At 41.8% G+C, this 14,240-nt stretch overlaps 1 protein-coding gene across 6 annotated transcripts in view; it reads right to left on the bottom strand.

Annotated features, from left to right (window-relative positions):
* LOC119216916 (cAMP-specific 3',5'-cyclic phosphodiesterase 4D-like) overlaps positions 1-14,240 on the bottom strand; it is a 60,280-nt gene that overhangs the window by 31,261 nt on the left and 14,779 nt on the right. Inside the window, exon 1 of one of the 6 annotated variants that reach the window (XM_037470140.2) lies at positions 4,229-4,716. The exons of 3 other annotated variants lie outside the window; for them this stretch is intronic. In XM_037470140.2, coding sequence (XP_037326037.2) covers positions 4,229-4,452 — 224 coding nt within the window. In that variant the 5' untranslated portion in view covers positions 4,453-4,716. Of the gene's footprint in view, positions 1-636; positions 1,393-4,228; positions 4,717-14,240 lie in introns of those variants that run through there. 2 more of the 6 variants (XM_037470143.2, XM_037470147.2) reach the window with 2 other exon arrangements.

Raw genomic sequence — 14,240 nt, 5'->3', positions numbered from 1 at the left:
AATATGATGAAAGTTTCAAAATAACATTTCACATAAAACTATAACAATAGTGAGAAATTCCACTATAGTTACTCTCCCTCTGTGTGCGTGTGTTGTTATGCTAACTTTTCCATTCATTGTAGATACAGCGGGGACTGGTTGCGTGTGGTTTGGTGCACATGCGCTACAGGTTAGGACTCTGCACTGTCCTGATGGGGAGGTCACAGCTGACAGTGCCGCCCCACCCTCCGCTTACCCCGCAAGTTAACACCGCCAACACCTTCTGCATAGATGTCACCATAAAGTAGTGCTAGCTATTAGCGGTTCAGAGGCAATCAAGTGGCTTGCAATGATATACTAAAACCACATTAGGAAAGGAGTTAAAAAGAGTTTTACTCTTCCACAATTTCTCAACCCACTCTTGAAACAGGCTAAGCTTGAATCCCCCCATGAACAAATGGCTCTTCTCTCAATAGCCAAACTTGACCAGTAACCATTTATAAAACCATGTGTGTACAAACTTTACCAGTAAATTCCATGAAATGTATTTGGTTTAAAAATGAGCTCGTCTACTGCTGTTGCCCGGACAGTGACGCTTAAACTCCCTCATGAATAAGAGCGCTGAAAAGATACAGGATGCATAGATTAGGAACGTACCCCAAACATGAGTGTCTCCGATCGTGTCGGAAACCCGCCTGCGGCGCTTTCCTTGCCATTCGGAGGTCTTTGTTCATTGTCCTTTGAGCTCCCGACTCATGCAGGACACTCGCATAAGTGGAACATTTAAAAATCGAGCCCGCTACAGATTCTAACAACTCAGTCTGTTATTATCCTGTCATTGGTCCTCCGTGCTTCAGACTGAATGAAAAATTGTTCAGGAAAGTTGCATAGTTCTCCCACTGAAGTCCCAGGCAAGCCCCAACAAGGCTGCCCGGAGTAAGATATTCAATTAGTCACTCCAGGAGGAAGACGCGAAGAGGGAGATGTTGCAACTGAAGACTCGGCTGCATTGAAATACTTTCCACAGTTGCCCGTCCTCCCTTTCTGACTTGTTCTTCTTGCAAACACTCCAAGGAATCCAAAACGTCACATTGATTACATTCCTAAAAAGGAGTTCAGAAGCATAGCTCCACATTGTATAGGGGATCTGGAGGTGAAGTTTGGAAAAAACCTTCAAAAGTAGCTTCTGCCAGTCACTGTGTTTGCAGGGAAGGGGGTGTGGTTGAGCTGTTGCATGAGAGCGATGACACGGCAGAGCGTCAGCGGGGGTTGACCTCTTCCTCCGGCAGTGTGAGAGCATGCGGAGTCCCCCGAGGTCGCGGTGGGAGCTTTGGACAGCCCACCAACTGCTCAGGAGCTGTCGAGGAGTCGGTTTTCCACAGGATATCCGATGCCAACACAAACACAAAAGAGCTCGACCTGAACGCATTTGGAGGAAGTTAAAGGCCAATCTTCTTTTAGGGAACATTTGTCTTATTCAATATCGAAGACAAAGACGAAACATTCAAGTGTTGACCCTTTCCAGCTTTGACAAACTGAAAATACCAAGCGTACTACAATAAGTGCTCCAATATGGCGAAACATGTAGGCGAGTCCCAACTTGTTAAGGGGAGATCTGCGTGGCTGCTGGGTGTGTTTGTGTGTCTGACGGAGCTGGCTCAGCCTTCAGTGACACATGAGAGCATCGGGCCACCTGACCCTTGTGCTGCCCCGAAGCTACACAATTACAGGGGGATATTGTTTTACTTGGTGCAGGGCAGCAAACAAAACACAAACTCACATTCACAGCAGCAACTAAATTATATTCTGAATATAGAATTCAGCTTTTTTTGGTAAATCAATGGTTCTTCTATTAAAAAAAACAAAAAGGCAAGAGAGCCCAAGATGATCTTGGTCCTTAAATATCTTGTTTTGTGTGACCCACCTAGAGATATTGAGTTTATATCAACAAATCCTCCCACTTGAGGTACTAAAACCAGAGAATGTTTCGACTATTTCTGCAAGAAGTATGACTGAAATAATGAATAACTTATTGTAAACTTATAAAATACATTAGTTGCCATTACTGCTCCATTCTAAACATAAAATGGAGGAAAACAGAATACTGAAGACTAAATATTTGACAACTGCCAAGTTAAGAATCCTTTTAGTCCCTCAGTGGGATAATTCCCATTATAATATAACAATGGATTTACAACAGGTAAAGTGCAATAAGACAGTCAAGATCCAACAAATATTTCACTTATACAGTAATAAAAGAAGTATCCACAATAACTGAAATAAATGATCTGTACTGACACTGACCGTTATTGCACAGTGTGTATATGTATTGCTCAACATTCAAGTGTTTTGTGGTCTCCTGGAAGTTGGCTGTGCAGTCGCAGGAAGGAAGGGCCTGCGGTACCTCACACACTGGGGCCGAGGCAGCCGGTGCTGAAGGAGCCGTACAAAGGGAGGTGGTGTGCAATCCCGTAATAATAATCATAATCACACACCTAGGTTTGCCTGCGTGAGAAAGGCAGTCGAAGAGAAGTGAGAAGATGAATTTCACAACCCCTCTACACTCATTAACTTCTCCCACGTTATGTGACAGTAAGTTAGAAGCGAAAACACAGGATGGTGCTTTAATCAGAACGGAGATAACACCCCATCCAAACACATACCTCACTACAAACCAGGACATTCCAGAATTTTAGACCAAGAGACAGCAGTGAGATCTCACCAATAAACTGCTTAGAAGTTGTGCCTGAAATGCAGACAGTAAATATTTGTTGATGTCATCTTCATGCGCTTTCCCCTCCGTAGGGAATATCGATGTTTCCATTCTAGACTAGACTTTTTCCCAAGCATATTCAAACCTCTTGGAAAAAGTATATTGTCTTTCAAATCATGGACAGACAGCGCATTTGGTAAATTAACACACCAATTGCTATACGGGCCATGATAAAGACTTCAAGTTCTAGATTAAACTAAGTATGCAAGTGTTACCATTTTATTTTCACATTGCTTACACCAGGGAGGCCAGTGGCCAGTTTGATGCTGACAGTCAAAACCACCATCACCACTTCCCTGAGCAATAGAGAACTACACTCGGACTGAAAAAAAATGGTACAAATACATGGTTCTCAGAAATGTGGTCAAACTAATTGTCATGTTTAGTACATCTATGAGCCTTGTATAAATACCTACAATGAAAGACATGTTATGTAAATGTTTCCTGCACATTAAGATACCCTCCCATTAGTACCACATTGATCTACCAAGGCCTATAGGGGAAATATAACTTTTTATCTTGACAGTGCTTATGAATTTATATTGTTTTTATACTTACCTGAACCACTTTTATTATATATTGTAGTTTACTTGTAGACCTATAGTGTTCTATTTCCACAACCTAATACTATTTACTGTGTGTTTATAAACTGATAGATGGAGGCTTGAGAGAGAAGGGTACATTTCCTTTCTAGGAGTTTCCTCAAATGACCTATAGGTCATGGTTGTGTCCATGGAAAATCTATTTCATACGTCACTACTCGCCAGCTTTTACTTTACTTGCAACAACATGGGTAGTTTCTATTTTAAAAATCAGTAAATTACTTCAGAAAGAACATTCTGTTCTGGGATTACTAACAATCTGCCCATGTCTTTTTAACATGAGATTCCAAATAAGGTATTGTTGCAACAAAATTCAATCAACTTGATTTTTGCTGACAAAACGGCCGCTTGCGGCCTATTTTCTGTCACAAGGAACAAATAGCATCAACCTCTGAATTCAGTCGTCTCTGCTGAAGTGACACCTCAAGTCAGAAAGAAGCAGTCCAGCTCCTCCTTTAGAATCTATTCTTCTCCCCAATTGACCTACGCTCGGTCTGGTGAAACACCTTAGGCACCAAACAAGACACTCTCTTTCATTGCCAGAACAACAAGGTCCATTGAGGAGGACACCAGTCCCCACGTCAACATCATCATCATCATTTACCACAGTCACCTTCTCATCACAGACAATGTGCCTTTTTTGGCGCAGCAAAACCATGACGCACATCTTGATGACGTGAAAATGGCCCTTCACCTTTATCAGCAGCTGAAAAAACCTGAGGTCATCAAAGTTTAGGAAGGTATCAAAAAGACTGAAGTCAATGTTGTCAAAATGTTGTCAAATCATACTGCAGGCAGTAAAAGGGCTTAAGTAAGTACTGTCAATCCTGATTATCTAACATCCAAGCCAAAGGTTTGTAATTATTAATAATACCTGGACGTGTCTGCCAAGGTGAAGTGCCTCTTTAGGGCGATGCTGCGGTTCAGCAAGAACTTGCGAAACAGCAAAGGCGAGTGCCGGGGGGAGTTTAGGGGAGAGCTGCAGGAGGAGATTCTGGGGGATCCAGACACTGCCTGCGGATTCAGTTTGATGAGCGGAGAGCTGCTGAACGGGAAGGAACCAGCCTCCTGGTAGCTTTTTAAAGGTGCCTCACTCATGTTCAGGGTTCAATGAGATATGGTCTCCTGCGCTGGTCTCCTTTGCAGACTGTGGACCACCCGGAACAGGACTCAATAGCAGCCACGGGAGAAAACGTAGTCTCTACTCAGTCTTCACTACAGAGGGTTCAGGGGCAGCCAGTCACACGGGCAAAGGTATCCAAATCGTCAGGCAGAACTCACTGGCGCACAGGAGCCGGTCGGGTCCGGGCGGAAACCCACTGTGGATTTGCTGGTGAGCTCACAACGACAGACTGGGAGCAACTGGCACAGGGCACAGAAGTAACACAGTCTAGGCACAAGGCAGGCAACGAGGCACTGGTGGAAACAATCGGCACAGGGCTTGCAATCACCAAGGAGGAGGAGGACGCTCGGGGAGGGCGGAGTAGGTGTCTGAGGCAGGAGACCAGGTCCAAGTCCCGGTCTCCACTCTAATGGACTCACAGACGGACACGGAGTCTGTGAGGGTTTAGTTCGGTCCCACTGTCACTCCACCGAGTGTTTGAGGGTCTCTGGCAGATATTATGAACCCTGGCTGGATTTAAGCAAAACCAGCAAAATCTTTAGGACGTAAATAAACGGTAAACACAGAGGACGTGGCATGTGTGTTCATATTAAAATGTGAACATTGAAAACATTATGGGTTAATAAATATGGAAATGAGGACTTTCAAATCCGAAAAAAGTGTGAAATAAATGCACTAAAATGTCATGGTTTAATATGTTGTCATGGTGATGGCAAGGTGACGTGATATCTGGCAGCAAAGTGTGTCCCATTCATATTTACACCATTTACGCCTTACAGAATCTCACACTCAACCATTTACCAGGTGACGACAGGTAGTCCCTGAGGGTTTAGCGGGGGGTGGGATTGGGCCCTGGTAAGTGGCAGAAAACACAGAAAAATCGATACAAAAAATCTACACGGAGGCCCAGGGTGTGGGTCCTCTAGGGCAGTCCAGTTTTGTCCATCTCAAAAGCAGCAGCATTCTTCAAGGGAATCAATATAATAACCAGTAAGTATCCACTGTAATGATGCACTACATACTCAAAGACATTCGTGGCCCAAATCCACTTTTACTTTTTACTAGAATCTTCCATATCTTTCTCAACAAAGCTATGTGAACTGCCGATGGACACTAGTGCAGGAGAGGGGAACGCCCCTCAGCAGTAAGCTCTGTTGACAAAACACTGAGTCCTGCCTAAATATGGCCACGCCTGGGTTTAAACGTTGTCAGCTGGCACTAGCTGTGTCCACCATCTCTTCCTTCATGCAGGAGCAGAGCGCTTCAGTATACATTTGTTTCCTTCCTCATCGGTGACTTCGGCTGTGCAGACACATGACAGACCTGTGGTGTGCTGAGAGGCTGCAGCTTGGTTAGATCTTCCATCATGCTGGTCAGCAGGGCCCGTGTGTGTCTAAAAACAGAGCCCCCCTGAGATAAAAGATAACCAAAAGCACTGACATGTCACTTAAACCTTTAGTCGTATCTTAAGCGGATACTACTTTCCCAACAGGGCCGAGGGGACAGTGAAAAACAGAGATCGAACTGAATTTCATCTTTGACCCACCGACATCCCAAACCCCCTCCACCCAAAACAAAACCTTGTGAATTCAGCCAAGATACACAAACTTAAGTCCTGAACATTTCCCTTTATAGTAGCATGCTGTAAATATAAGTTGCTCCTACCTTTAGTTCATTTTATCCTCAGACAACACAACTCACATATATCCCACAATACATCAGAGACAAACTAGTGTGAATACAATGTCTTATGTTGAGTAGGTCTTGGTTTCTCTGGGTGCTTTTTCCTTTTGTCTGTTCAACCAAAATCAATACAAATACAAAACAGTAGATGTTAAAGCTCTTGTTAACCGCTTATGTCATTATGTCTCTTTGTCATTCTGCATTGATTTTAATGAGGCACTAAAGTAGTGATATATAAAGAGTCTTTGGTCTGATGGGCCGACAGCCAAAGCACAGATTGGATTTGGGACGGGTCAGGAGGGGTCACTGCAATAAGCCCACCAACAGAAAGCTGCAGTGGGACATGGTGCCAAATGCAACCAGCAGGTGGTGCACACACACAAATAGGGAGCAAACACACTCATGCAGCCAAAGACGCCAATGCAAGTGTTGCTACTATGAGTCGATAGGACGAGAAGACGAGGCGCTGAATCCTGGATCTTTTCTTAATGACTAATACTGGGATATGTTGAACTACTTATATAACTGAGTCACATACCTTTCCTTCACCCACAACCACCAGATCAAACACCCAAAAGCAACGCTGTTTTAGCTGACACACACTCACATTTAGAAACCATCCATGAGAAGCATATACTGCTTTATCCAATAAACTCCAGTGTTTATAAGTGTCTTAACCACATCATACTTCATTCTCAACCAAAGACCTAATAAGAGGAGATGAGAGCAACCAAACTACCTAATATAATTTAATTTGAGTGACACGATTCCCTTTTACTAAGCCAGCAGTTGCTCATACTACAAGTGGTTAAGCTTCCAAAATGAACCCTTCAGCTACTTTGGCTTTCAAAAGAACATGTTGGGGTTATTTGTATGTAATAACTATTATATACCCAAAAGTGTTCCAGCAAACCCATTTAATACGGACATGATACAAAAGATGGGAAATGACACCTGTGGAATGCACCTGGCGATGATTCATTTATTTTTATTTTTTTTCCTCAAGATTTTCAAGACATCTGAAAAGTCACATTACCATCTTGTTAATTTGGACACCACGGTTCAACCTCACTTCTGGATGCTGAGTCACGAGTGAGTGATTGAGGGGTGTGACCAGCACTGAGGTGGGTGTGGCCAGCACTGAGGTGGGTGTGGCCAGCACTGAGGTGGGTGTGGCCATCAAGGTGAAGCTTCGCTTCGTAGATCAATGAGCAACAGTCATTGACAAATTATATTTTGCGGCACCACACGACCCTGCCGACGTTTGTTGCACTTTAAGCTACTGGCAGAAAATCACCGGCTTGGTTTTCAAAAGGAAAGAGGAATGTTTGCAAATAATTACAAATGTAATTCATTTGTCAATGTGTATTGATATTTTTTTCAACATATTTTAATATGGCTCTAGCATCCACAGTAGATACACATTGCAATTATTACTACGGAGTTGAGCATTCTGCTTAATTCTGTGCTCAGCTCAGCGGTGTACTGTGTATAGACAGCCTTATGACTGATAATAGTTCATTATGGAGATTGACAGAATGACAAATTAAAAGGGAAGGAGGTAATAACTCTTATTTTCTCACCATAAAGAAAATGAATTGTAAAATTTGTATTCATTCTGTCTCTTCTCCATTTTTAGAAAGTTTATCATTATCATCATTATTTTTAATTGTACAGGGGAATAATGTGATCTCAGTTTTAACACTATAATTGCTTTTGTAAATAAATGCAAATTATTGAATTCAGCTTGTTTGTTGTGAAGATCTTATCTTATCATTTTACTTTTTTTTAAAAGGGGGGGACATTTTGAGAGACTTAATTTGAGTAAAGGGCACCACTTAAAGTTGGAACACTACAATATATAATATATATCATCATATGTCACAAAAAAGCTCACACGTTCAATTTAAAACGTGGGTAAAACTGTGATATACCAAAATATTCCCAAAATACTACTCCCATAATACATAGAATAGCAATGTCTACTTATTGTGCTAATTAGTGGCTTAACAATACATCAACATAGATTAATGTGTTGTTTTAATAACGATCTAATAACATGTATGAAAGAAGAAACATATTGAAACATATCATCATCTTCCTCAATGTATCTTCAACCAAAGAAGAACAATAAATCATTGTATAATCGGGAAACGTGTGACCTACAGTATATTACACCCTATATCGCTATGTTAAAAACACAACATTCAGACAACTTACACCAAATATCAGATACAGTCCATTAAACATGCCTTCTTTCTTTAAATGAGTAAGAATTGCTCATTCACGTAAAATGAATAATGATTAAACTGCTGACCTGTTGCTACTTGTTGCTAAGATGTCCTCTAGCAAAACAAACAATTAGCAAGATCCAATATGAGGTCTCATCAACATCAACCCAGGATGAAAACAATTATCTCATTACATACACGAGGCTTCGACTATCTACTGTAACCCAAAGGGATGAAATCATTATGAAAACATTACTTTATGGCTTCCAAACCTTGTCTGTGGCTCTTGACCACAACATTGAAGACAGAAGTAAATATTGCTCTGTTGTGGACAACTGTGAGCCACACATTCAGAGTGGCCCATTGCTTTCTTTCAGCCAGCACAGGAATAAGTGGTTAGGCTTTAACTTAAGAGAAAACTTCCTTTTTGGGATTTATTCTTAACTAAGAACACGACACCTGTAGGTGGGCCTTCTACTGTAACTATGGCCGTTCCTTTTTAATGGTGATTAATAGAGCTGCAACTAACGATTATTTTAATAATCGATTCATCTGTCGATTATTTGTTCGATTAATCGATGAATCGGATAAAAAAATAAAAAATGTAAAAACATTAATTTCCAACCCTTTATTGAAAAATAGAACTGACTGTGCACTTTCTAAATATGTTTTGCACTAAGCAAATAAAATGGACTAACACAAAAAACATACACACATCGCATGATGTATACTTTACAGCCGCCAAATTAAATATATTAGGCACAAAATCATGAATCATTGCCGTGGTGCTCCCGTGCCAGGCCATGCCCGAAAATATCCCGGACCGACCTTTCTCCTGATTTCCACCCGGACATCAATATTGCTGCACCACCCGTCACTGGGCGCGCTGTTTCAGACCGAACAATAATAAAGGTTACACCTTGAAAACTACTGGCGCAGCACCCCCCCCCCCCCCCCCCCCCCCCCACCGTTGCCCGCTAGGACCCGCACCCCCCATTTCAGTGTGAAATATTTAGATCGCATTGGCTTCTCTTCCTCCGCATGTTTCACAACAGTAGTACGGGTCTCTCCGATGTTCTGCTGCGCGAGCGCGCAACTTTCTTTTAATACTCAAAGATAATAGTCGCGCGACACAACGAATCGATAATGAAATTCGTTGCCAACGCTTTTAATAATCGATTCTAATCGATTTCATCGATTCGTTGTTGCAGCCCTAGTGATTAAGTATTGATGTTGAAAAGGTAGAATCTAATGAAAAGGTCAAATTGAAAAACAGAACACATCAGCTTACAGAGTGAAGAGAGCTGTAGAGAGCGGCATTAAAACAACTCCAGATGGAATACCTGAGCCCCAGCCAACTCCAGGGGAAAGAAGATGAAGAAGCTCATTCTTGACAAATTCCTCTGGAAAAGGTCACAAGCTGGAATGGAAGCTGGCATCCTATGCTGGAGAGACTCTCAGCAGGCTGCGAGCACATTCACGCTGATCAGATGACTACAGACCACGTCGCCCAGTTGATATCTTTCTATGTCTATGTTCAAAAATGTAATCTTTGCATTCATTGCTGGTTGTGCAGCACCAACTGAGCATTGTTTTGGTGTGTAATTGACATACATGTTGTGCTGAATACATTTAAATGAAAGCAACTATACTGCTCAAAAACATTAAACGAACAATCTCTCTTGGGACGTTCTCAACACATCAGCAGAACCTTTATCTGCTGCTTTGGGCAAGGAGGAACCGGTTGAGCGCTGCCCTACAGAATGACCCCCAGCGAGAAAGTCTCTGCTCAAACAATCAGAAACAGACTTCATGAGGGTGGTCTCAGGGTGTCCTCTAGTGTGCCCCGTGCTCACCGCTCCGTGGAGCTCAATTGGCATTCGCAATAGAACGCCAGAATTGCCATGTCTGTACCTGTGCCTTTCACAGATGAGAGCAGGTTCACCCTGAGCACCTGTGATAGACGTGAAAGAGTCTGGAGAAGCCAAAGAGAACGCTGTGCTGCCTGCAACATCGTTCATCCAGTCCTTGGTGGTGGGTCAGTGATGGTCTGAGCAGGCAAATACATGGAAGGACGCACAAACCTCTACAGGCTAATCACGTTACTATCGCGCAACCAAACACACTAACCTATATATAACCTATTTGTTGCAAACAAGCTATGTTATACTTTACCCAACTCTACTGTTAACTAATAATACTTTGGTTAAGGTTTGCTCTGAGGATAAAAGAAAGGACCAAACAACCATAAAAAGAAGAAAAGAAATAGAAAAAAACATTATCACAACACAGCCTCAGATTCAACTGTCAGGTTCCACTGCGTCTCCTAGGCAACTGGGAGCTCCTCAATAGCAAACATTATGTTGTTATTCAAACAGGGCGTCTGGCGGGGCTCTATCAAGGCTTGGTGACCTTGCACGCACCTGGTGCTGCGCCCACTGTTAAGTAGCGCAAATCTGAAGATAATTCAGAAGGGGGAAAAGGATGTTGCAGCGGATGAGTTATGAGGGAAAACAGTTTAAAGTGTAAAACGTTGATATTGTGAATATAGTAATCAATGAGTATACAATTATCTCTGAATACAACAACTAAAAATGTCTTGTCTCGACATGCCAGGTCCCCTTGCTAGATACAGATTATCACAGCTGCATCGCAGGCCGGTGTAGATCAATGACATTACGTTACTACGGGTCGCCAATAGAAACATTGTTTATGGACGGGAACGTGCCGTCCTTCATCCAACGCCAGCACCGACTCAGTGGTAGATCATTAATGTATGTTTTTTAGTCCCGAACACAGGCGGACGTAACTGCTGATCAAGTAGTGATCACCCTTTCCATTGGTCACAGTGGCATAGAAATCCTGCAGCATTTCATCCATATTCTCTCTGGTTATGGTCTTCAGGTCTACTGAGTTACACATCTCTTCGCAGTTAATTTAGTTTGGCTGACAGTCTTTATTTTGTTGTGCGACATTTCACAGGCCTCAATTTCTTTCTTATCTACGGGAGCATGATGTGCTCATGCTGATCATTTCCCCCAAAATATCAAAGTTTACACAAAACATGTTTGGCAACTGTCAACATTGAAATGACAACTAATAGTGGTGCAAAATCAAGTGCTGATATGGAACACTCTGGTAAATGTAAACAGATGTACAGTACATTATAGCTCAATGAAGAACACCCTGTGACTCCCTATGAACCAATCGGAATGCTTGATTTCATCTACATGTATTATAATTGAATTTACATAACGGGCTTCTGGTCTTCCGACCGTTCTTTCGAGTTCTTTCGTTACCTGTGAAAATTCACCCATTCACACGCACGTACACTGATGGCAGCAGCTGCTATCCAGGGTGCTTATATAAGATCTTATCTAAATGCTCATTAACACTCACTCACCTACACACACACACACACACACACACACACACACACACAGTTTCTTGCCCAAGGACCCGAGGAGCCTGGTATCAGTGAGGGAAAAAACGCTCTACCCACAGAACCGTCTGTGGGTAGATACTTAAGTAAATTTTTTGTTAAACTTTGTTTGATATGGACATCACAGCAGTATTAGAGTTGTGACATACACTTATGCACAGTAATTAGATACACTGTGTTAAGTGTTTGCTAAACGCTGATTTACAACACCTGGCCACACAGCTTTTTCACTTAAGTTAATTTCGGAATATTATTTCAAGAAATAAAGGTACATAACAACCGTGTTAACACCAACCATCCTAATGGTTTTCATGCAAAACTATACAAGTTGTTCTGTTGCCTGGGTAAGACAATGGGCTGAGGTCTTTAATCCACCCCCTACCCATCTCATTTCAAACCACAAAGTTCCTGTGCTGTATTTCATGTCCAATCTAGATATCCATCTGTGAATAGCTGAGAGGTATTTTATCTTCCCACACGCTGCACTCAGCTGACCAGCAACACGGGGCTGCACAAAAATACATCACCTGGCGAGAAAAGAAAGACAGGGCTAAAAAAACGGACAATAGCTCCTCATTGACAATGTTCCTGGCGCAGATATGCAGTGGCACAGGAGGCACATTTTAATACTCCTGTGCACTGAGATGCCCACGAGGACTCCTAAAAAATACATATTCATAGTATAATTTCTTGATGTTGTCTAATCCTCCACTACATATATTAATTTGCAGAATGATACATTAATGCAATGTCATACACCAGTGATACTCAACTTAGGGTGCTGAGTGGCCTGTGAACAATTTAAATAAATTATATGTATAATTTTGTATATAAATTATATAATTATAATAAATTAATCCACAAGAAAAAGAAGTTTTACTTTCAATGTAAAGTATGTAAAAAGCATCGTATGGACTTATTCAGTTACGTTTTTTATCAAATCTAACAAAGGTCTGGCCTAAGGCCAAAATGACAATCAATAATTCACGAAAAAAAGTTATGGGCCTTTTTGTCACAGTGTGGGTTTGTGTCTTGTTTTATTTTGTAATTTCCTGCCTCTTGTGTGCCTGGGTCAACTTCACTTCCTGCCCTGTCCTGTCTTCCCCTGTGATTGTCTGCCGTGTCCCTGATGATTTCCACATGTGTCCAATCACCTGCACCTTCCCAGTGTATTTAAGCCATTTGTGCGTCTTGTCCTTTGTCGAGTCATTATGTTGTATGTGCGCTGGTATGTTGGTCAGGTCCTATTCTGTATTTGGCCCCTAGGCCTTATTCCAAAAAAGTCTTTATTATTTGCGAGTTCTGTTTCCACCACCCCGTTGTGTTTGTTCATTTTAACCAACGGCTGTTTTTAATGTTTGGTTAACTGGCTTAAGGCCATCTGTCATTTTGTAAAAGTGGCCAATGTGTACAGCAAGTAGAGTATCCCTGTCCTGCAGCTTGTGACGAGGTCAAATAATTACCATGAAACGGGCTTTGGTAAGAGAAAGGCACTTTCAATCATTATCTCTTTCAAATTTAAATAAAAAAAGTGGACAGTCTGATTTTCAGTAGTTAGCATTGAGACCACTTTGGGGCATTAGTTTTATTTAGAAACTGCATATGTTCTTCAGTGGCGGGAGGTGAAACGTTTCAACACCAGATAGTGAGGAAAGTAGCACCAAAATGTGTTACCAAAGCTGAGGAGTGTACACATGTCCAATCCGCTTCGGTTGCCATCCCGTTACCATGCATGTACTCCAGCAGCACTTAGGAGAGCCTGACCAGTGGTCCAAGTTTAAACCGGATTGCTTTACGGTAGTAAAGGAGAGGAAAGATGAGAGAACAGCCTGGAGCTTTGGTCAAATGTGAGACCAAGTGAACAGAGACAAGATGTGTAACTCAAGTTTGAGTCATTGAAGTGCTGTGCCTTTATCTTTCTACCAAACCTTTATCTTTAAGTGATATGTGATGTTTTAGATTGATCAAATCAGTGTCAACACTGAACCGTGGAAGGAGCTCTCTATCATTTACAGCTAATGAAATGCACGAGAATCACTTTTGCCATTGGTGGTTGATAGTGTCTCAAGAAGATCACACGTTTTCCCCTTTCTGAATAAAAGAGCCCGAGGTAGGCTTATTTTCACTAAAGTAGAAGAGTAGGGACTTCTCATCCTTTTGTGAAAATCAATTTGTACTCCATTGAGAATTAATTTCGGCTATCTTTCTAAACCTGACATCTGCAACATTAACAGGAAAAGTTTTATGTCAATCGTGTTTGTTAATTGATATAAAATGAGTTCCTGGGCTTTGTCAACAAGAAGAACATTTGCTACGATTTGAAAGTTTCATGTTGACAGTCCACCCAAATCGACATGTCTACTGCAGTAGTTTTTGTATTGTTCATTGCTAGGACAGAGATGATAAA

This window comes from Pungitius pungitius, chromosome 7 (genome assembly GCF_949316345.1).
Source record: "Pungitius pungitius chromosome 7, fPunPun2.1, whole genome shotgun sequence".
NCBI classification, from domain to species: Eukaryota; Metazoa; Chordata; class Actinopteri; order Perciformes; family Gasterosteidae; genus Pungitius; species Pungitius pungitius.
The sequence above is the reverse complement of the archived record's forward strand: the minus strand, read 5'-3'. Positions and strand labels throughout refer to the sequence as shown.